Here is a 23,317-nt window from a genome sequence, read left to right as displayed (position 1 = left end):
CAGTGGTTAAAAAATACTTACAAACACTCGTTTTCTAACACATATTTCTGTTTTGAAGGGCGTGTAGGCAGTGCAGGGTCAAGACCATTCTCTGTCCCCGAGTTTTGTTGTGAAATTCAAAGGCTTCACTGCCTCATGGAGGGGCAAAGCTCAGTGCCCCGGGAACAGCCTGGCCCGCGGGTCGCGGGCCAGTCTGCTCTCAGGTCCTCCCTGGGCTTGCTGGCCTCGCAAAGAGAGGGCTGGACTCAGTGCCCCCGAGAGCCCCCTGGCTCTGGCTTCTCTAAGGACTTCGGGAGTTAGCAGTGTCTCCCAGCACCCCTGGGGTGGGGTCGGGGGTAGGCAGCCAGTGGGTCCTTAAATGCTTCTCGCCCTGGTTTAGGATTTGCTTCAGGGCAGACCCCCTTGGGGGATCCCAGAGCCTAGACCCTGATGCTCCGGCTGGGATGCATTTTGGGTGACCAGGAGATGGCTCGGTCTGGGCTGCTGCCATGCCGGAGCGAGCGCAACCCGGGCCACAAGCTCTCCAGCTAGCTTTGTCTCCCGAGGCCTCCCCTAGCGTGGGCCTCTGTGGATGAGTCTGGCTAGTTTGCCATCTCCCTCCCCTCCCCTTCCCCTGGGCTGGACCCCAATGCCTCCTCCCCCTTAAAGCCAGACTTCCAGCTGCCTAGGTTTTTGAGCTCTCTTGCCCCAGCTCAGACCCCATAGAGAGGCAGGCAGCTCCCCCAGATCACATAGCAGAGTGCCCAGAATCTTCAGAGGAAGCCAGGGCCCCTCAAACCAGGGCCAGACACAGCAGTGGACAGAGTCCAGATAGGGGGAGTGCAGGGTGAGAGAGGAGGAGTCCCTGCTGCACCCAAGACCGCTGGTCAGGTCTTGAAAGGGGCATTTGGGTAATAGGGTCTCATTGACATCTGGTTACTAAAGCACCTGATTGGCTTGGCTTTTCTAGTGTGTCTGCTCTCTTTCCCCAGCAGCTTGACCATCCCTTCACCCTTGACCCCTACCCATGATGCTTTGAATGTCTGTTTTGGTCTCTTGCATTTGCTCTCACGCTGCACTCTGGACGCAAAGCGAAGGCTGGGAGTAGGGCAGACGGCGCAGCGGGTCACTGAGCTTGGGTCCGAGCCTGGCTCGTTGCTCCGTAGGTAGGCAAAACCCTTTTCTTTGTGTCCCCTCTGCACCCCTCCTCCTCGGGGTTTGCCCCCATCGGCTATGGCAGCAGCGGATCGCTTTGGCATTTACGGATCGGGTTTGAGAAAACCAACTGACAACGGCCAGCCCCACATACTGAGCCCAGAGTTTTTTTCTATTAGAAACGAAGTTTTTCTGCATTTCCTCAGGTTTCTTTGTTGGGACTTTTTCTGCCCACCCTTGGCAAGCTCTGTTGCCTCAGGTGTGGACAACTCCAGAACGGCCTTCTTGGTCCTGTGGCGCTCCTCTGCTCCCCCTGCCCCTCAGACCCCGGCCCAGGCACACTGGCAGCCCCGGCAGCCCCGTCGGGCTTGCTGGAGTGGGAGGCGGGGAGGGTCTCAGGAGACCGAGAGAATCTGCGGCAGCATTTCATGGAAAGCACTCATTTTTGGTTTTGGCTTTGGCCTTCCAAACATTATCCCATCTCAGGGTGCTGGGTTGGGGCCACTGCTGCTTTTGGGGATCTGATGTTTGTCATTCCAGACATCAGAAACCCAGAGCCAGACTGACCCCGCCGGGCCCCACCAGTGGAGTCCTTCGGGATGGGAGAGTTCTGGAGTCTCCACACCTGAGCGGCCCCAGGAAGGGTACCTCTAGAAGGGAAAGCTGGCCCCCACCCAACCCCGTACCCCCACCCTGGCCAGCCCCCTGCCCGCCACCCTGCTCAAATTGGCCGGCCCCACGGTGGGCCTGATGTGGGGGACCCAGGCGCTGCCAAAAGTCTGCCTACACTTAGCCTGCTTTGCCACTGTGGCCCACTGGGCGGAGACAGAACCATGTGACGTCCGCAATGTGAATGGATCGCAAGTGTGCACTGCCTGCCTGCCTGCCGCCTGCCCGCCCCGCTGGCCTCCATCCCGCTGCATCTGTTGCTCTGGGAGCCGGGTCTCCGTCTTCTCACCTCTCTTAACAAACCTCCTCTCCCTCTGCCTCCTTCCTCTTTTCAACTCCCTTCGGGCATCCCTCGAGCTCATCACCGCCTCCCTCCCCGAGGGCTCCCTTGGTTGAGTGAACAGACAGAACCCCTGCCCTCACTGGCACCCCTTGGGGCTGCCAATTTTGGCCTCTGGTAGTGCTCCAGCAGGCAGGCAGCTTGGGCTGTTGGCAGGAGAATGTGGAGTTGGCCATTGTCTAGGACCCATACACCCCCTAGACTCCCTGCCCCCAGATTAAAGACAGAAAGAAGATGGCTCATTTTCCTCCCACCTCTTCTTTGTTGGAGAGAGTTGCCTCCAGCCTAGCCTGGCTCTGCCCTTGGCAAGTGGCCCCAGAGCCACTGTCACACACACCCCCCCGCCCCACTCAGGGCAGACAGGCACCGTCCGGTAGGTGTCCTCGGCAGCCCCTTGGCCAGGGCACCTCATGGCACAGCCGGCCCTCATGGGTTTAGCTGGGCCATCTCCCTAGAAAGGCAGGAAGCAGGCCTGGGCTTCCAGACAGACTCTGATTTTGGTGGAGGGCTCAGCTCCCATGCAGAGGGCATCGTCCTCTTTGCTGTTCCTGCCAGCCCCACTGCCTGCCCCACCTTTGTCCTGACGGCCCGAGCTGGGCTCCGGGCTGCAGGTCCTCGAGTGGCAGGGCCAGTGCCTGGGGAGAAGCCTGTCCCTGTTCACCAGCTGGGGCAGCCTTAGAGTCTCTGCCCACTAGACTGTGGGTGACGAGACAGCCAGCCAGCCCCAGATTCGAGTCCTGCTCTGCTGCCTGAGCGCCTGACCACGCCCCTTGGCTTCAGGAGCAAAGCGGGCTGACCGCCAGCTCCCGTGGGTCAAGAAGTGTACCTGGCTTGTGGCTGTGGGGACAGCCCAGTTGGTTTTCTTTGTAGAATGAGGTGGTCTTGTGTCTGATCCTTTTCACACTTGCAGAGTGTTTTCTTCTATGCATCTGGGGTCCTGTTTGGATCCTCCCCTTAGCTGGGTGGGTAGGGAGGGCCACCTCTGCCACAGATGAGAAAACAGGGGCTCAGAGAGGGCCAGGGATTTGCTTCAGGCTTCCCAGCTAGGGCTTGTTGCTGGAAGTCAACTTTGGACCCAAGAGCCTACTCAGGGTTTCAGTCATGGGGGCCTCCCACCCCGTCAAGAAGAGACCAAACCCTGCCTTCTCCTGCCACCGGCCCCCAGGACCCCAGCCTGAGCCCCCAGGGCCCTTCCACCTGACTCTGCCTCACCCTTGCCTCTCTCCTTCTCTCCTCCTGCTTCCTTCCCCAGCCTTCACGTTGTGTGTTGGGGCGTGTGTGTGCGTGTGTGTGCGTGAGACCATGGAGAACGCTATCTCCAGTCCTTGTCTGTGTGTCCGTCCCCCTCCCTACAGCACAGGTGCATGTTCGTGCTCCCCCTGAAGATTCACACTCGACTCCCAAAGCTGCTGCCCACCTCTGGGCTGTCCAGGATGCCCAGGTCTTGGGCTTGCTTTGATGGGGGCACTGGGCCGTCGGGGGGACTCGTGGGCTGGTGAGGCATGAGGAGCTGGGCTGGAGCTGCAGCCCTGCCTCACTGGTGCTCCGGCCGAGTAGGGGGCGGTGGGGGGTGGCGCAGGCTCAGGCTGAGGCTCTGACTCGCTCCCTGTTTTCTGCACGCCAGATGAGAGCTCCGAGGAGGAGGACGAGGAGGATGAGCTGGAGGAGGAGGAGGACGAGGCCACCGGTGGCTATAGGCTGGGGGCCCGGGAGCGGGCCCTGTCGCCAGGCCTGGAGGAGAGCGGGCTGGGCCTGCTGGCCCGCTTTGCAGCCAGCGCCCTCCCCAGCCCCACAGTGGGGCCATCCCTGTCAGTGGTGCAGCTGGAGGCCAAGCAAAAGGCCCGCAAGAAGGAGGAGCGGCAGAGCCTGATGGGTAAGTGCCAGCAGGTGGGCTGCAGGGAGGTGGGTATCACTGCCCCATCCTACACAGGAGGCACCAGAGAAGGGTAGGAGTAGATCTGGGAACCCTGCCCCTACGGGGAGCCAGCCCTGTCCTGAGCAGAGGGGAGCTGGCGATGGGGCCTTGGCCTGCCATTCCCCGGGAGGGGTCTCCAAAGCCGTGTGGTGACCTTCACCATTGATGCTCCAATAAACAGGACCTGATTCCTCTGCCACTTCAGGTGCCCGATGTCAGGCAGCTCTGGGAAGCAGAGGTCTTAGACCTACATCCTGGGGGGCTGTGGGAGCCCATGGGAGGCCTGGGGAATCAGGGAGGTCGCACAGGTTGGCAGCATCCTGGCTGAGCTGTGAGAGAGAACTGGGAACTGGCTATGCATCTGCAGAAGAACTTGAGGGGCAGGTGGAAGGAGCAGGCCCTGCAGAGGTTTGCAGGAAGGGGTGTCTACTTACATTTGGGGCATTAGAGGGGATTCCTTCAGTGAGATGGGTTGGCTCAGATAGGGCAGGACTTGTGGGGCCCGGAGTTGGGGCCTGGAGGGGTTCATCAGTGGGGGTAGCCAGGCTCACCATCCCATTGCCTGTGTGGGCAAACGGAGGCAGCAGGCACTGCTCCGGCAGGAGGCTCAACCTTGTCCTGGCGCTGCTTGCTTCCTCTCTGTGTCTCCAACCATATTCCCGCCTTCTTGGGGCAAACAGACGCCTTGGGACCTTCATCTGACATTAGTGTTCAACACTGAGATGGTTCTGCATGTGTTCAGGCTGTGAGCTCACCTGGCCTTAGCAGGGGCTGGTCCTCAGCCTGGCCTCCTTGCCCTTTGCCAAGCCTCAGCAGTACCCTTGAGACCCTCCTGGCAGGGGCTGGGGCATGGAAAATGGGCACTGTGGTGCTACCCTGCTGCCCCCCAGGACTCCCCCAGCCCCCCTGACTTCATGCACCCCACAGGCTCCAGGACCAAAGCTCCATTCCCAGTGGCCTGTGCCACCTCCCCGGACTCCATCTCTGGGGCAGTCTCACTGTCTCCCCTGAGCCCACACCAGGCTCCAGGCCCTGTTCTGCCCCCTTTCCCTCCCTTCTCTTTGTGTCTCGCCCCCGTGTCCTGCCATGATTCCCCGGGGGGCTTTGGGCCTGGCTCCCCTGAACAGTGGCACTGACCTCCCTCCAGGCCCAGCCCTCTCAGGTGTTCTCTATACAGAAGCAGCTGCAGGGCTTTTCCTCAAAGCTCGCACTTGACCAGGCTACTTCTCTGCTCAGAACCTCTCACCCACTCCCCATTGCCCTCTGGAAAGACTGCACCTGGCCCTCCACCTTCAGACTGTGGCTGCTCAGACAGCATCATCCTGTCCACAGCCTCCACCCCACCTCATTGTGCCTTCTGCACTTGCCCCAAACAACCATTTCATCAAAAGTTGTTAAACTTACTGGCAGAGAGTTCACATTTTCTCCTTTTCATACTTTCAATGGCTTAAGGGTCTGTAGTGATGTTTCTTTTTTCATTGTTGGTACAGATAATTTGTTTCTCCTATATTTGTTGATCAGTGTGGTTAGAAGTTACCGATTTCATTGATTTCTGTTCTTTGTTATTTCTGTCCTTCCTTTTTCTTTGGGTATAATTTGCAACCACTTCCTCTTTCTTAAGGTGCAAGTGTGGGTCATTGACTTGGGGCCTCCTTTTCTTCTAGAGGTATTTAAAGCCATAAACCGCGCCAAACACTGCTTTAGTTACATTTCACACATTTTGATATGCTGTCATATTTCACTGTTACCCGATTCACAATATTTTCTAATTTCTCTTTTGATTTCTACTTTGATCCAATCATTATTTAGACCAATGTTACTTATTTTCCAAATGTTGGTGGGGTTGCTTGGCTATCTTACTGTTATTGATTTTTAATTTAATTCCCTCTTGGTCAGAGAACATCCTTTGTATCATTTCAATCTTTTAAAACCTTCAGGGCGCATGGTCTTTCCTAGTAAATGCACTGTGTGCACTTAAAGAATATGCATTTGGATGTCATTAGGTAGAGTATTCTATGACTCAGTCACTTCTGTCAGTCAAGTCAGTGTGATTGGAAGTGTTAAGGTCTTACATATTTTTACTAGTTTTTTGACTGGTTCTATCAGTTTCTTAGAGATGGGTGTTGAAATCTCCAACTATTATTACAGAATTCTTTCTCCCTTTAATTCTGTCAGCGTTTGCTTCACTTACTTGAGGCTCTGTTATTGGGTACATACATGTTTATGATTGCTATGTTTTCCCCTTGAATTGACCCTTTTGTTATTACAAAGTGTTCTTTTCTATCTTGTAGTATATTTTGTTTTGAAATCCATTAATCTAGTATTAAATAGTCACTCCAGATTTCTCATGCTTACTATTCATGTGGTATATCTTTTTCCATCCACTTACTCTCATTTTACCTTTGTCTTCATACTTAAAGTCAGTCTTGTGTAGATAGCTTATAGTTGGGTCCTTTTTAAAAAAATTCTTTTTGAAATCTCTGTCTTTTCATGGCAATGTTTTAGTCTATTAGTATTTAATGTAATTATTGATAGGGCTGGGTTTGAATCCACCTTAAAAAAAAAACAGCTTTGTTGAGATATAATTCACATACCATAAAATTTACCCTTTAAATTATGTAATTCAGTAGTTTTTATTGTATTCACAGAACTGTGCAAATACCACTACTGTCTAATTTCAGTACATTTTCTTCATCCCCAAAAGAAATCCCACACCCATTCCCCCAAGCCCTCAGCTCTAGGCAAAGACTACTTTCTGCCTCTATGGATGTCCCTTCTCTGGACAGTTTACATAAAAGATGTCATACAATATGTGGCTTTTTGTGTCTGGCTTCTTTCATTTAGCATAACTGTTTGAAGGTTCATCCATGTTGTAAAGTGTATCAGTACTTAATTCCCCACCTTTTTAAAAAGTAGACTTTCTTTTTTAAGAGCAGGTTTAGGTTCACAGCAAAATTGATAGGAAGGTACAGAGATCTCCCATTTACCTGCTGCCCCCACACATATATTACCCCCCTGAATGATCAACAGCCCCCATTAAAGTGGTCCACTTGTTAGACTTGATGAGCTGACACTGACACCTCATTATCACCCAGATCCACATTAGCATTAGGGCTCACTCCTAGTGCTGTACATTTTATGGATTTAGACAAATGTGTAATGTCATGTACCTGCCATTATAGTGTCATACAGAGTAGTTTCATTGCCCTAAAAACCCTCTGTGCTCCATCTATTCATCTATACCCACCACCCCCATCTCTGGCAGCCACTGATATTTTTATTGTCTCTATAGTTTTTGTTTTGTTTTGTTGTCTCTATAGTTTTGCCTTTTCCAGAATGTTGTAGACTTGGAATCATACACTATGTAGCCTTTTCAGATTGGCTTCTTTCACTTAGTCATACACGTTTAAGACTCCTCCATGTCTTTTCATGGCTGGATAGCTCATTTCTTTTTTAGCACTGCGTAATAGTCCATTGTCTGGATGGACCACAGTTTATTCAATCATTCACCTACTCAAGGGCATCTAGGACGTCTGGGTGGCATCCAGGTTTTGGCAGTTTTGACCAAAGCTGTTACAAACATCTGTGTGTAGGTTTTTCTATGGACATGTTTTCAACTCCTTTGGATAAACACCAAGGAACGTGATTACTGGATTATATGCATATGGTAAGAGTATGTTTAGTGTTTTAGGAAACTGCCAAACTGTCTTCCAAAGTGGCTGTACCATTTTGCATTCCCACCAGCAATGAATGAGAGTTCCTGTTGCTCCACATCCTTGCCAGCACTTGGTGTTAGGGGTTTGGATTTTGGCCTTTCTAGTGGGTGTGGAGTAGTATTTTGTTGCTGTTGTAATTTGCATTTCCCTAGTGACATGATGTGGACATCTTTTCAGTGCTTATTTGCTGTCTGTATATCTTTAACAAAGTGTCTGTTAAGGTTTTTGGCCCATTTTTTAATTGGATTGTTTTCTTAATATTGAGCTTTAAGAGTTCTTTATATAGTTCGGCTAAATAGTCCTTTATCAGATTTATCTTTTACAAATATTTTCTCCCAGTCTGTGGCTTGTCTTTTCATTCTCTTGACAGTGCCTTTCACAAAGAAGAAATTTTTAATTTTAGTGAAGTCCAGCTTATCAGTTCTTTCTTTCACAGTTTGTGCCTTTGGTTTTTTTATGTAAAAATTGACTGCTAAACTGAATGTCATCTAGATTCTCTCCTATATCATGTTTTAGGAATTTCATATTTTTGGGGTTTACATTGAGGCTTGTGGTCCATTATGAATTATTAATTTTTGTGAAAGGTGTAAGGTCTGTGTCTAGGTTCATTTTTTGGCATGTGGATGTCCACTGGTTCCAGCACCATTTATTGAAAAGACTGCCTTTTCTCTGTTGTATTGCCTTTACTGCTTTGTCAAGGATCATTTGACTGTATTTACAGTAGGCTATTTCTGGGCTTTGTGTTCTGTGCCGTTGATCTGCTTGTTCTTTTGCCAGTATCTCACTGTCTTGATTACTCTAGGTTTATACTAAGTCTTGAAATCAAGTACTGTCAGTCCTTTGACTATGGTCTTATCTTTAAATATTGAATTGGCTGTTTGGATCTTTTACCTCTCCTATATGCCTCTCCTTATATAACTTTAGAATTAGTGTGTTGATATCTACAAAATGACTTGCTGGGATTTTTTATTGGGATTACATTGACTCTATAGATCAAGCTGGGAAGAAATGACATCTTGACAATATCAAGTCTTCCTGTCCATGAATATGGAGTATCTTCTTTGACTTCTTTTATCATAGTTTTATAGTTTTCCTCGTATGGATCTTGTATGTATTTTGTTAGATGTAACCTAAGTATTTCATTTTGGGGGTGTGAATGTAAATAGTATTGTGTTTTAGATTTCAAATTCTACTTGTTCATTGCTAGTATATAAGAAAGTAATTGACTTCTGTTTATTAACTTTGTATCATGCAACCTTGCTGTAATTGTTAATTATTTCCAGTAGATTTTTTTGTCATTTTTTTCAAATTTTCTATTTAGATAGTCATGTTATTTGTAGACAAAGACAGTTTTATTCCTTCCTTCTCAATCAACATACCTTTTATTTCCTTTTCTTATCTTAATTGCATTAGCTTGGGACTTCTAATATGAGATTGAAAAGTAGTGGTGAGAAGGGACATCCTTGTCTTCTTCCCGATCTTAGTGGGAAAGCTTCTAGTTTCTCACTATTAAGTATGATGTTAGCTGTAGGTTTTTGGTAGATATTCTTTACCAAGTTGAGAAATTTCCCCTCGATTCCTAGTTTACTGAGAGTTTTTATCATGAATGAGTGTTGGATTTTGTCAAATGCTTTTTCTGCATCCAAGACATGATCATGTTTTTTCTTTCTTCAGGTTATTGATATATTGGATTACATTAATTGATTTTTGATTTCTGAACATTGAACCAGCCTTGCATACCTGGGTTAAATCCCACTTGGTTGTGGTATATAATTATTTTCATACCTTTTTGGATTTGATTTGTTAATATTTTTTGAGGATTTTCCATTTATTTTCATGAGAGATACTGATCTCCGGTTGTCTTCATGTCATGTCTGTATCTGGTTTTGGTGTTAGGGTAATGCTGGCATTAGGAAGTATTCCCTCTGCTTTTATCTTCTGAAAGAGATTGCAGAGAATTGGTATGGCTTCTTCTTTAAATGTTGGTTTGAATTCATCAGTGAACTCATCTGGGCCTGGTGCTTTCTGTTTCAGAAGTTTAATTGTTGATACAATTTCTTTAGTAGATAAAGTTCTCCTCAGATTGTCTATTTCTTCTGTGTGACTTCATTCCTTTTTATGGCTGAATAATGCTCCATTTTATGGGTAGATCACATTTTGTTTATCCACTTTTTTGTTTTTGTTTACACCTTTGGGCTATTTTGAATACTGCTGCTATGAACATGCATGTATACATTTTTGTGTGGACATGTTTTTAGTTTTTCTGGGTACAGATCTAGGAGGAAAATTGCTGGGTCATTTGGTAGTTACCTTTTGAGGAACTGATAAACTATTTTCCAAAGTGGCTGCATCATTTTATATTCCTTCCAGCAGTGTATGAAGGTTCCAATTTCTCCACATCCTCTCCAATACTTAGTTATTATCTGTCTTCTTGATGATAGTCATCCTAGTGGGTGTGCAATAGTATCTCATTGTGGTTTTGATTTGCATTTCTCTAATAACTAATGGTGTTGAGCATCCTTTTATATGCTTAGTAGCCATTTGTATGTCATCTTTGGAGAAATGTCTATTTAAATTCTTTACTCATTTTTAAATTGTATTGTCATTTTGTTGTTGCATAAGAGTTCTTTATATATTCTTGATACAACTCTCTTATCAAGATACATGGTTTGCAAGTATTTTTTCCCATTCTGTGAGTTGTCTGTTTCACTTTCTTGATAGTGTTGTTTGAAACAAAAAATTTTAATTTTGATGAAGTCCAATTAATCTATTTCTTCTGATGTCTCTTGTACTTCTGGTGTTATGTGTAAGAAAGTATTGCCTAATTAAAGGCCATAAAGATTTTGTCCCGTTTTCTCCTAAGAGTTTTTATAGTTTAAGACTTCCATTTAGGTCTGTGTCTAGACCCTCAGTTCTATTCCACTGATCTGTATATATGTCTTTATGCCAGTACCACATTGTCTGGACTCCTGTGGGAATTATTGTAGCAAGTTTTGAAATTGGGACATGTGAGTTCTCCATCTTTGTTCTTTTTCAAGATTGGTGCCTCCGAGTCCCTTGCATTTCCATGGATTTTAGGATCAGCTTGTCAGTGCTGCAAAAAAAGGCAACTGGGATTCTGATGAGAATTATGTTGAACTGGTAGATCATACTGGAGAGTATTGACATCTCAATCATTTAAGTTGTTCAATTCATGAACATGAAATGTCATTCCATTTATTTGGGTCTTTAATTTCTTTCAACAGTGTTTTGCAGTTTTTATTGTACAAGTCTTGCACTTCTTTTGCTAAATTTATTCCTAAGAACTTACTCTTTTTGATGCTATTGTAAATGGAATTCTTTTCATTTTTGGAGTGTTCGTTGCTACTGTGTACAAATACAATTGTATCCTACAACCTTGCTAAACTTATTTATTATAATAGTTTTTTAGTAGATTCCTTAGGATTTTCTATATACAAGACCATGCCATCTGCAGATAGAGATAGTTTTAGATCTTCCTTTTCAATGTGTTTGTTTGCCTTTTATTTTTCTTGCCTAATTGCTCTGGCTAGAATCTTCCATGCAATATTGAATAGAATTAGTGAGACTAGATAGAATAGATATCTTTATCTTGTGATCTTAGGGAGAAAGCATTCATTCTTTCAACATTAAGTATGATGTTAGTGATGGGGTTTTCATAGGTGTCTTTGCTCAGTTTAAGGAAGTTTCATTTGTAAAATGATAAAAATCAGTTAACAATTGCTTTTCTGTGTCTATTAATGTGTCCCTATGTGGTTTTTATCCTTTATCCTATTAATATGGTATATTACATTGATTTTCTTTTAAGGATGTCAAGCCAACTTTGCATCCCTGGGATATATCCCACTTGGTCATGGTGTATAACCTTTTTTTACAGGTTTCTGGATTATTTTCATATTTGTTTATAATTGTTATGTCTTCTTGATGGATTGACAATTTTATAATCTGAAATTTTAAAAATGTCCTTCTTTGTCTCTAGTAACAACTTTTGTCTTAAAATCTATTTTATCTGTTATTAGTACAGCCACCACAAAAAGCCAGTATCACAATAAAGTGAGTCACACAAATGTTTCTGTTTCCCAGGACATATAAAAGTTATGTTTATATACCATAGTCTATTTAGTGTGCAGTAGCATTATGTCTTAAAAAATAATGCATATACTTTACTTAAAAAATACGTTATTGATAAAAAATGAGAACCATCATCTGAGCCTTCAGTGAATCACACTATGTCACCAAAGATCACTAATCATAGATCAACATAACAAATATAGTAATAATGAAAAGGTTTGAAATATTGTGAGAGTTACCAAAATGTGACACAGAGACATGAAGTGAGCAAATGCTGTTGAAAAAATGGTGCTGATAGGCTTGCTCAACACAGGGTGTCACAAACCTTGAATTGTAAAAAAAAAACCGCAGCATCTGTGAAGTGTGGTAAAGTGACGTGTGTGTGTACGGCTGCTCCAGCTCTCCTTTGGTTACTTGTATCTTGTATCTTTTTTTACCCCTTGAATTTCAATCTCTTTTTGTGTCGTCCTCTCTTCTTATTTTTTGGCCTGTTTTTAGGTCTATTTCTTTGTTCCTCTGTTCCTCCTTTACTGCCTGTTTTCTGGGGGAAGAGGCTGTTGCACAGGACGCTGGGTGGGGGTCAAGGACGTGGGTTCAGCTCCCTGCCCCGGCCCGCCTTCCCTCTCTCTGGGCTTCACGCTTGTCCCCCCTGCAGGACCCTGACAGACGCGGCTCCCTCTGCCCCAGGCACCATTCGTGCTGCCTTACTGGTCTCATCATCACTTGTCTTCTGACCTGGTCTTACCCGTGCTGCTCCAGTCTCCCCTCTTCCAAGCGAGTGTCCACTCTCGGTCACTGCTCTGTCCAGTCTCGGACTCGCTTCCTTGCAGTGCATCTTCTAGGTTTTCTGGTGCTTTCATGCAGGGTGTCTGTTGTCATGTGGGGTCTCATTCCGTCATACTCAGAAGCAGAACTCTCAGGCTGGTGTTTTATGGCCTGTACCTTAATCAGCCATGAAAGCCCCCAGCTGCCTCCCCTGCAGCAGGAAGTCTGTTAACAAAAGATTAATTAATGGGATCATTAAGCTTTGCAAATGGCTCCTTCCCATGGAGTGTGCCCCCTCCCCTGGCTCCGCCCTTACTACTGCGGCTGCATCTGCTGGGGTGATGGAGCTGGGCCTCCCACAGGAGCCCTCCTGGACAGTGGGCCTGCGGTCCAGCCCTGGCTTCTCAGCTCACTGCTCTGGGACCCAGGGCAAGTCCCTATCTGGGGTGGTCAGCCCAGGGCTCTCACAGACATTGCATCCCTGAAGTCTGCCTGGAGGAGGAAAGCCTCCTCATGTCCCATGTGGTGGGTACGGGGTGAGGCACCTACCAGCCCCTAGGTCAGATTCTTTCCCTGGTTTGGATTCTTGGCCTGGCTCCCGTCTCTGGGCCTGGCTCTAAGCAGTGGAGGGAAGCTGGCCTCTTGGTTGTGGGAGGGGGCATTTCCACCAGGGTGAGAGGAGGGGCTGGGCCCCAGGGCGGTGTGAGTTCTGGTGAATCCGGTTTTCTAGAAGGGGGAGTGGGTGCCAGGGACCGCCCAGCTCTAAGAAGTGGCACCAGGAAGCAGAGGAGAAGCCCCACCGGGCTCGGGGATTTTGTGTGGGCTTTCCCACCTGCCTCCTTAGAGTGCAGCCCTGCAGGTGTGGGGCCCTCCCCAGCTCACCTGCCCTGGCTTCGGGATTCCCCTGGGGCACACACGTGCTCAGGCAGGAATCTCCACATTCCCAGATGGTGCTCTTGGGGTGAGGCGTCTAGAGCAGAGTCTGGGCAGACAAGGGGGGTTTGGGACAGGCGTGAGGCCAGCAGGACCTACCACTCACAGGCATGTGGCTGGTAAGTCCTTCCCTCTCGGCCTCCGATTCCTCCCAGGAAACGGGGAGAAGCCTCCCACGCGTGGTGAGGTCCCCTGCAGGAGGAATGGGGCTGTGGCCCTTCTGCTGGTGGCCAGGGCAGCTGGGTGGGAGAGGAGTGAGGACCCAGGAGCCCCTGTCCACAGCCCCTCCCTCGCCCGCCTGCAGGCACGGAGTTGGAGTACACCGACTCGGAGAGCGAGGTCAAGGTGCGGAAGCGGTCGCCCGCCGGGCTGCTGCGGCCCAAGAAGGGGCTGGGGGAGCCAGGTCCCTCCCTGGCGGCGCCCGGCGCCCGGGGCCCCGGCCCCAGCAGCCCCGACAAGGCCAAGCTGGCGGCCGAGAAGGGGCGCAAGGCCCGCAAGCCACGGGGCCCCAAGGAGCCTGGCTTGGAGGCGGGACCCGAGGCCAGCGACGACGACCTGTGGACGCGGCGGCGCAGCGAGCGCATCTTCCTGCACGACGCCTCGGCCGCCCCCGCGCCCAGCAGCGCCGCGCCCGCCGCCGCCAAGCCTGGCCGCTGCGGCAAGGCGGGCCCGCCGAGCCCGCGCAAGGACGCCGGCCGCGCCAAGGACAGGAAGGACCCCCGGAAGGTAGGGCCCGGCGCGGCGCGGCGCGGCGCGGGGCGGGGCCGGGGAGGGGGGCCCTTTGTCCTACCGTCTCAGTGAGATTCTGAGACCTGTGTGAGATGCAGGGACCCCAAAGGGGAACAGTGATGCTGAAACACAGTCACCCACGAACCGAAAACCTCTATTTGTGATGGGCACTCCGTGTGCCCCTTTAGGTGTGTCTCTGATAAGGACACCCGGCAGCCAGGCTAGTGAGTTAAGTGCCGTCGTTGGAAGTGATGAGCTTAAACATTTCGAAGTCTCTGCAGTAACTGCCATGCGCTATGTCACAGCGATTTTTGTTGGTGACAAAAGTCTTAGCTCTCACCTGAAGGAAAACCTCATCTCTCCAGAGCTTAGTGAAAACACAGATAGGATTTCCTTCCCCCCATCCAAGCACACCAGCTCCCTGAATTCCCACCGCCTACGTGGCAAGCTAAGAACACTGGCTTTTCAAGAACTCTGATGATTAGACCTGTTTCCCTTCTTGCACTGGCTGCTAGGAAGCTAATGGCCAGTTGTTCCCCATTGAGGTGGTTGCATTGAGACCTAACAGCCAGCTCTGGACAGTGGTCTTTCTGACTCAGGCTTCTCCACCCTGTGTCCCTGATGAAGGGCAAACCCTCAAATAACTGTCATTCTAGAGAAAGCCACAAAAAGGGGTGAGACTCGGCATTGGTTTCCTGATAATGGGTGGTAATGAAGGCAGGGCTGCATTCGAGTGTCCTCCACAGGCACCTTGATTTGTGCTCACCTCTGGTTTCCTCACGGCTGAAGCCGTCTCAGATTTTTCTGGCCCCCGGAGAGAAGGTGCTGGAATAATAAATAATGATGATGATTAGACCAGGTGACCCATGGTAGGGGCCAGGCATGTTCCAACCACTTTTACCACATTTACTTGACTTGTTGGTAAAGGAGAACTTTGACTCTGCTCATGACACGTCTGACACTAACTACCCAGAGTTGGTGCAGACCCCTCAGGTGAAGGGCTCAGCCCCCAAGGACTGCCCACCCCACCCCCACTTCAGACGCCAGTCGCCGAGTCCCAGATTATCACCTATGCATTTTGACCAGTTGGCTATAAATCAGGGATTTTCATGACCACCTCTGTGGGCTGATAAATCGCCAGAATGACAGAACATGGGAAGACACTTTACTCACATTTACAGTTTATCGTAAAGGATGCAACTCAGGAACAACCCATCGGAGGAGACGCACAGAGGCGTCATCACGGAGGCACGGTTGATGAGTAACTCAGTCTTGTCCCTCGCCTGTCCCTGGAGGATGTGGGGGTGGGGCTGAAAATGTCATGCCTCAAGTTGTGGCTGGTCTTTCTGGTGACCAGGCTCCATCCTGAAGCCATGCAAGGGCTCACCAAGAGTCACCTCATTAGAACAAAAGACCCTCCTGTGACTTAGGAAATTCCAAGGGATTTAGGAGCTCTGGGTTAGGAAAGGGGGCCGAGACCAAATAGAAATTTCTTAGGATGTCACAGTCGAATACTCACAAAGCCACGTGAGTAGGTTACTCATATTAACTGCACTTTACAGGTAGGCCTGGAACCTGCCCAGGTAGCCCAGCAGCTAATGATCATCAGAGCTGAGCTTCAAACACTGTGGGTCCAGAGCCAGACCGTGGGCCTTAACCATAGGGCCACCCTGCCTCTCTCGGCCTTTCCCGAGATGGCATCTTCTGGTGGGGAGAGAGAGGACCAGGGGCTCACCCGATCCCAGCCTTCTGATGATACAGTAAGAGACTGGAACAGAATACATTGTCAACAAAAGGAGAAGTCAGGCATCAAGGAAATTACTCCAGGAACAACCACTGTTCATAGTTTTGTGAGATACACTTTTGTATCTTGCTTTTCAGACTTGGCATTATAGCTCGTGCATTTCCATATACCATAAGCTTTTATTTTACTTTATTTTTTTAAAAATCACTATCTCTAAATGGCTGAATAACATCCCACCATCTGGCTATCCTGTAGTGGTTTTCAGTATCTCCCACCATCAACCATGCTAGCCGTCTGTGATTTGGTTGACGATGATATTTTGCTGTCATAATTACTACAAGCACTGAACATCTCTGTTCTGTGTACAGAACTTGTCACTTTTGGAATTACTTTCTTGTTAAAAAAAAAAAAGTTTCCCAGAAATGGGCTTTCTGGTCAATGAAAAAAGAACAGTTATCAGTTTTATCTGATTGTAACAGTGATTTGGATGATGAAAAGGAAGAAAGTGAAAATCCACTCGGAGATGACTTTTCTTGCTGTTGACTCCCCCTGCCCCTGTGTGTACAGCTGCGGAGACGGGCACCCTAAGATGAACTGTTATGTGGTAACAGAAGTAGGGGAAAAGGAGACATAACCATGTGAAAAATGATCCTTCAACCCCCAAGGTGCCTTCTGATCTCAGAAGTGATACTAGGATTAAAATATGCATCGGAAACAAGAAGATATAATGTGTGTTATATATATATTTTCCTCCCCCCAAGTGGGGATTAAAACGCATAGCTTTTGTCCTTATAACATTTCCCATTTTGTTCCTTTTAATGCTGTTTGCTTTGAATTTCACTAGTCTAATGTGGAAGCTGTGAATTCTGCTGTTGTCTTGGTAACATTGGCCCAGTCTTCCATTTTCCTATTTCTTAATTTTCCATCTCCCCTGGCCCCTCGACTTGGTCGTTGGATGTTAGGCACGTCTGTTTTAAAAGGCATAAAGTGACCCCCGACCCCCGCCGCCCCGTGACCTCTGTAGCCTGAGCCTGCCTCTTGCCCAGAGTAGCATCACTTCACTTCCCACGCCAGCGTCTCTTCCTCGGAAGGGACTCTGGGCCACTGCGATAAATCTTGTAACTGTATCTGTGGACGCACCAGCTTGCTGGACATCTAGGTTGTTTCCACTCCTTTGACAAATGGAGCTGTGCCCCGGCCCAGCTTGCGCTTCACCAGTGCGGGGAGCATCCCCAAGCCACCCCAGGGGGTGCTGAGCTGGCGCAGATGTGGCGCCCCTCCACTGCTGGACTATTGGGAAGCAGCACAGGTGGCAGCGGTGCGGTTTTAAACGCTCCTTCCAGGAATGTGCCTGTAGGATGAATTGGTTCTGTCGTTTTCTGTGGCCTCATTTGGAAGAGGGAAAAAAGAGGCGGCCTTCATGTCCACCATGAGGGGGTGGTCACGTGAATTTTGGATCCCCCCACTGAGGCACCTTGGGCAGCTGTTAAAAATTAAAAGTGAGGCCACCTCTGTGTATAGTAGACATGCCAGGAGGGGAAAGTTGCAAAGTGGAACTTTTGGTAAATTCCAGTCTGTGTTTTAAAAATAAAAGTACTGGGTGTGCACAAATGTGACTGCATAGCCTGCGTGTTTCCATGATGATACGTGCTTGTGGAAGGTTCTGGAAGGACACGCCATGTTGTTACTGGTCCCTCTAGTTAACCTCTGCGGTTGGTGGCATCCTTGGAGAGGAACTAATGTTTATACACTTTAGTGTGTTGTCTCTTTAAAAAAAAAAAAACAATAGGTGATACATGGCAGTAATAAAACAAGATTAAAACCAGAAATACTTGCCGGGGGTGGGAGGGTGTTTCGTTCCTCTCTTGCGAGGGTGAGCAGCGGGACCTGGGCCTCCCCTACCCTCTGACGGCCACTCTGTTGCTCCCTCCCCAGAAGAAGAAGGGGAAGGAGGCAGGGTCTGGAGGCTCACTGCCCCCGCCCCGCGGCCCCGCCCTGGCCCCCGAGGCCCGGGCCCCTCACACCAGCTCCCCAGCCGCTGCCAAGAGGAGCAAGGCCAAGGCCAAAGGGAAGGAGGTGAAAAAGGAGGTGAGGCTTGCTGGCCACAAGGCAGGTCCCTGCTCCCCATGGGCCCGGGCTTGGGTGAACTGCTCTGCTTGCTTGACGAAGGGGGGCCTGCCTGGGTGTCCCCTCAATCTCACCCATCCCTCATGTGGCTGCCTCAGCCCATTTCGTCCTTCTCCTGGCCTAGGGGGTGACCCAGCTGGGGCCCCACTGCCCACATGGCAGACCCCATCATGGCCTGACTGTGACCCCAGATTTCCAGGGAGGGTCCTGGCTGGGCAGGACTCGGTTGTCATGCCCTAAGCAGATGGTCTGTCCTTCTCTGTCCCCAGAACCGGGGGAAGGGGGGAGCCGTGAGCAAGCTCATGGAGAGCATGGCTGCCGAGGAGGACTTTGAACCCAACCAAGACTCAAGCTTCTCTGAGGACGAGCATCTGCCACGTGGCGGGACTGTGGAGCGGCCACTAACTCCGGGTACCTGTGATGCTATGTTGACTTGGGCCTGGAATATGACAGTGCAGGAGGTTCCCATGGAGCAGTCACCAGGGCCTAAGATGGGCTAAGCTAGCATGGAGATGGGTGGGGAATAGAGTGACAGGGGATGGCATGTGCAAAGGCCCTGGGGTTGGGTGGGTGCACAGTACCACCGGTAAACTCAAGGAGGGCCAGCCTGACTCTGGGTTGGTAAGCAGGGGGTGAGAGAGCAGCCTTGGGCTAGGGAGCAGGCAGAAGCAGACCACCCAGAGTCTCGAGGGCCTGGGTAGGAGTTTGGTCCTCGTCCTGATGTAATCACAGAGCTGTCAGAGGTCGTAGGTGGGAGATCAGTGTGGTCAGATCAGTTTAGAAATGAACTCTGCTGAGTAGAGGAGGAGTTGGAGGGGCTGGGGAAAGGGTTGGTGGGCAGGGAGCTCAGTTGAGAGGATTGTTGTAAGGATCCAGATGAGTGATGGTGGGGCTGCTGTGGTGGCAGCAGGGAGGGAGACAGGGTGGGTTTGAGCTCATTAGGAGGGAGATCACGTGGGCTGTGGGCTGGGCTGTGTGAGCAGGTGAGGGGAGAAGAGGTGTGGATGGGTACTGGGGGATGGGGAGCAGCTGTCATTGAGATGGATCACAGAGGGGAGCAGGGGATGATCATGTGCTGGGCTTTGCTGGCTGGAGTTGGGGCTGCCCAGAGGGTATCCCAGGATTGTGACATTCAGCAGGCACTTGGACCTGGGGACCTGGAGCTGGGAGGAGAGACTGAGGATATGAATTGGATGGGGATGAGGATGGAGAGAGAGGAGGAGCAGAGTCAACCCTGAAGAACTTTGTCACCTGGTTTAGGAGTGTATCTGTCAGCTACTGCTATGTAACAGCCAACTGCTCAGACTCAGTGGTGGGTGGCAATAAGTTGTCAGCAGGGTGGTGGGGCTGGCCTCATCTAGGCTTGCTCCCATAATGATGGGATGGCTAGGGGTCCGCTGATGCAGGGACTCCTCTGCCCCCCTGCCACTTATCCACCTGGACCACTGGGCTGGCCAAAGTGTGTGCTTCTCGTGGCCCTGCAGCCAGAGCTTCAAGAGGGAGAGTAGAAACTTTGAGGCCTCCTGAGGCCCAGGTCCAGAATCAAGCACTTCCTAACCTTGTCCACTGTCCAGAGGAAGGTATGTGGCCATGCCCAAGGTGGAGAGGTGGGAAGTCCACTCCACCCACGGCGAGGCTGTGGCCGGGGTGGAGGTTCAGGCAGGGACCAGGAAGTGGGCCCATTGTTCTGTCTGCCCAGCGGGCCGTGGGTCTCTGTGTGAGATAACAACGAGGAGGGGCCAGACTTAAGGTCCTGCAGGGAGAGAAGAGCAGCCCCCAGGGGCCGAAACAGCGTGGCGGGGCCCAGAGGAGGAGAACTGAGGGGCGCCTGGGGCGGGGGTCCCAGGAAGGGATGGTGTAAACCGGGGAGTGGCCCTTGGCGGCGATAGGGAGTGGCAGCCTTGGGCTGAGGCCTGGGGGAGATAGGGGAGTGGGGAGGGGAGTGCGGACAGCCTGGCTGTGGGAATCGGTTTCCACCAGAGCAGACAGCTTTCCAGTGGGACAGCTAGTGGCACAGCCTTGGGGGTGTGGCTGAGGGGGCGGCGGTGGAGTCTGAGGACGCAGAGCCGGGGCCCAGAGAGAGGGGAGGGGCAACACATGCAAGTTGTCACCCCGGGTTCACAGCTGCCTGGGATCTTGGCAGCCACTGGGGCTGGGAGGGGAGCCCGTCTGTGCGGGCGCACAGTGGTGCAAGCTACCCACACACAGGCCTGCAGGCACCCTGGGCCTTCCCCTCTGGGAGGGGTGATGAGGGTGACCAGGCTGGCTTGGCAGAGGGGAGACACGGGGAGGGAGGGTCTCACGCTGCCCCTGCCTCACTGCCCCCGCCGCAGCCCCTCGCTCCTGCATCATTGACAAGGACGAGCTGAAGGACGGCTTGCGCGTGCTCATCCCCATGGATGACAAGCTGCTGTATGCGGGGCACGTGCAGACCGTGCACTCGCCGGACATGTGAGTAGGGCCGGGCTGGGAGCCCGAAGACTGTCACCCAGTCCTGTGTCCAGGGGGCCTGGCTGGGCATCTCCAGGCACATAGCTTTACCTCTCTGAGCTGCAGCTTCCCCTCCACAGGGCTGGGCTAGTGGTGCGTCCCTCGCAGGGGCTTGGGCCAGCTCGGAGGACTCTGGGAGGACAGTGCACTCTGAGGGTGTGCCAGCGTGGGCACGGCGGGCCCCCAGGTGGCAGGGGCTCAGTGGGAAGGAGCAGGAGAGAGCGTGCAGGCCTCTCGTGGATCTGTGGCCCCTAGCTGTGCCGATGAGGAAATGGAGGCCCAGAAGGGGAGGGACCTGCCCCAGGTTTACACAGCAAGTCAGAAAACCCTCAAGCTCCAGCATGGCATCCTGGTAGTCCAGGAGGTAGAGCTGGTGCTCACTGGTGGGGCCGGGAGTCTGGGGCACGGGGCTCCCCATGGGAACCTCACAGCACACTTGCCCTGGCCTTGCAGATACCGTGTGGTGGTGGAGGGTGAACGCGGGAACCGGCCCCACATCTATTGCCTGGAGCAGCTGCTGCAGGAGGCGGTGAGGGGGAGGGGGAGCGGGGCTGCTGGGAGGATGGGGCTGGGGCTGTCCCTGTTACCACCTGGCACTCAATCCTTCACCTTCCCAGATCATCGATGTGAGGCCGGCCTCCACTCGCTTCTTGCCGCAAGGGACCAGGATCGCGGCCTACTGGAGCCAGCAGTACCGCTGCCTCTACCCGGGCACCGTGGTCCGAGGTGAGATGTTCCCCTCTCCTCAAGACCCTCCCTGGCACCCGGTTTCCTAGCCTGTCAGCATGGATTCATTCAGTTCCTGAAACCCAACTCACATGGGCTTACGCATAGTTTTATCAGCTTGTATAAACGCAGACAGACAGGGCCTTTGGGCAGGGTCGGACCCTGGTACTGTTCGCACAGTGTCTTCAGGACTCAGCTCCCAGCATCCATCAGCCCATGGTGCTCTCGCCCATGCTGGCTTCACACCGGACTCCTGGGGGCTGTATCTCACCATCTCAACAAACCCTGCCATCAGAGAACTACCCCCTTTTCCCGTGCGAGTCCTGGGATGGAGCCCCACTGACCTGGCTTGGGTCACGTGGATTTCACTGACTGCCATGAGTCTGATCCGCCGGCCCCGGTCTTGTGCTCGTCTTTGCTCACGAGTGAGACTGATGTCCTCATTCTGTGTGTGGACCGAGAGATGGGAAGGTGGCTTCCCCAGGAAAGCTGACGTTGTCAGCAGATGAGAGAGATTGGAAGCCAGGCAAAATAGCAGGTAGCCCAGAAGCCGTGGCTCTGGGCGTCAGACAGACAGACAGACGGCGCGCCCCTCGGCGTTGCAAAACCTTGTCCAGGAGACGAGGATGTGGATGTTTGTTATATCCAGAGAACAAAACCAGGTGCCAGGTGTCGCCTGCCTCTTGGCCACCTGACGTCACCCGTACAAATCCAGAAGGTGGGGACTGGGGATGCTGGGCAGGAAGTCTTCTTAAAAAGGTCAAAGTGCGTCTTGATGCAGCTCTCCCAGAGCAGTCTGTCCCCCTGCTGCCTCACGGGTGTCACCCGCGGGACTTTCCTGCGCGTCAGTCTGAGCCTTCCAGTCCTCTCTCTCCTGTGCCACGCCCCCCCCCCCCCCCCCAGCGTGTGGCTTTCTGAGAAAGGGTCCATGGGAGGTAGGTTCCTCCAGTACACGCGTGCCTCAGATCGCCTTGTTCCAGCCTGTTCTTCGGAGTGACTTGAGCTGGTGTAAGTTCTAGGCTGGAAGTAATTTCACCTCACCTTTTCAAAGTCACTGTTCCATTTCTACCTAGATTTTGATGTTGGAGGCATTCAGCGCCAGGGTTATTCCCACATCTTCATGAAAAACTGGCTTTTTAAAAACCTCTGGAAAATGAGAATCTTCTCATAATTCCTAGATGGAATCATGTGCTTGCTCTGTGTGTGTGTGTGTGTGTGTGTGTGTGTGTGTGTGTGTGTGTGTGTGTGTGTGTGTTTTGTTGGGCGTTTGGGGGAAGGGGGCTTAGACTTTGAGGCAAATTTCCTTCATTCCTGGAAACTTCCCTTGTATTCCTTCTTTGAGATTTCCATCTCTCTTACTCTCTTTCCCCTGGAACTCACACATCTGGTGGCCCTCAACACTGGTTTTTATTTTCCCCCCAATGTTGTCTATTTCTTTATCTTTTTGTTAAACTTTCTGGAAGATTTCTTCAACTCTTACCTTCTCTCTTCCATTGAATTTTGGATATTTCTGCTGTCATTAAAAAAAATTCCCAGCAGTTCTTTCTCATTCTCTGACTGTTCTTTTCTTTTATAACCTCTTTTTGTTTCACGTATACATTTTCCAAGGATACGTCGTTTTCACGTTACGTTTCTGCTTTTCCCTTCCTCTCTCTGTGGGGGCTCTGTGCTTGTTCTTTGAGTTCCCAGAACCTCTCTGTTCTGTGTCTTTTATTAGAGGCTGTTCTTTGGTCACTGGAGCTCCTTAGCAAGCAGGCTGTAAGCTCCATGTGTGGGCAGGCCCTCCTGACAGCGGTGGCAGGAACGTCTTGTTGGGGGACACCAAGTATAAGCACCTGTGGCTCTTCTCCCATCAGATGGCCCAAGGCCTCTGTCCTCGGGGATCCAGATTCAGCGCCTGGCACTTGGGAATGAGGCTGGGGGTCATCCTTAGTGTGGAC

General features: G+C 50.8%; 1 protein-coding gene across 11 annotated transcripts in view; it reads left to right on the top strand.

Annotated features, from left to right (window-relative positions):
- TNRC18 (trinucleotide repeat containing 18) overlaps positions 1–23,317 on the top strand; it is a 100,318-nt gene that overhangs the window by 67,326 nt on the left and 9,675 nt on the right. For all 11 annotated transcript variants that reach the window (XM_074345606.1, XM_074345614.1, XM_074345613.1 and 8 more), the window contains 7 exons: positions 3,768–4,016; positions 13,866–14,287; positions 17,970–18,122; positions 18,431–18,572; positions 20,495–20,612; positions 21,105–21,180; positions 21,269–21,377. In XM_074345606.1, coding sequence (XP_074201707.1) covers positions 3,768–4,016; positions 13,866–14,287; positions 17,970–18,122; positions 18,431–18,572; positions 20,495–20,612; positions 21,105–21,180; positions 21,269–21,377 — 1,269 coding nt within the window. The remainder of the gene's footprint in view (positions 1–3,767; positions 4,017–13,865; positions 14,288–17,969; positions 18,123–18,430; positions 18,573–20,494; positions 20,613–21,104; positions 21,181–21,268; positions 21,378–23,317) is intronic.

The sequence above is a fragment of the Camelus bactrianus genome, chromosome 18 (genome assembly GCF_048773025.1).
Source record: "Camelus bactrianus isolate YW-2024 breed Bactrian camel chromosome 18, ASM4877302v1, whole genome shotgun sequence".
NCBI lineage: Eukaryota > Metazoa > Chordata > Mammalia > Artiodactyla > Camelidae > Camelus > Camelus bactrianus.
Note: the sequence above shows the minus strand (reverse complement) of the source record. Positions and strands in the feature narration are given on the sequence as shown.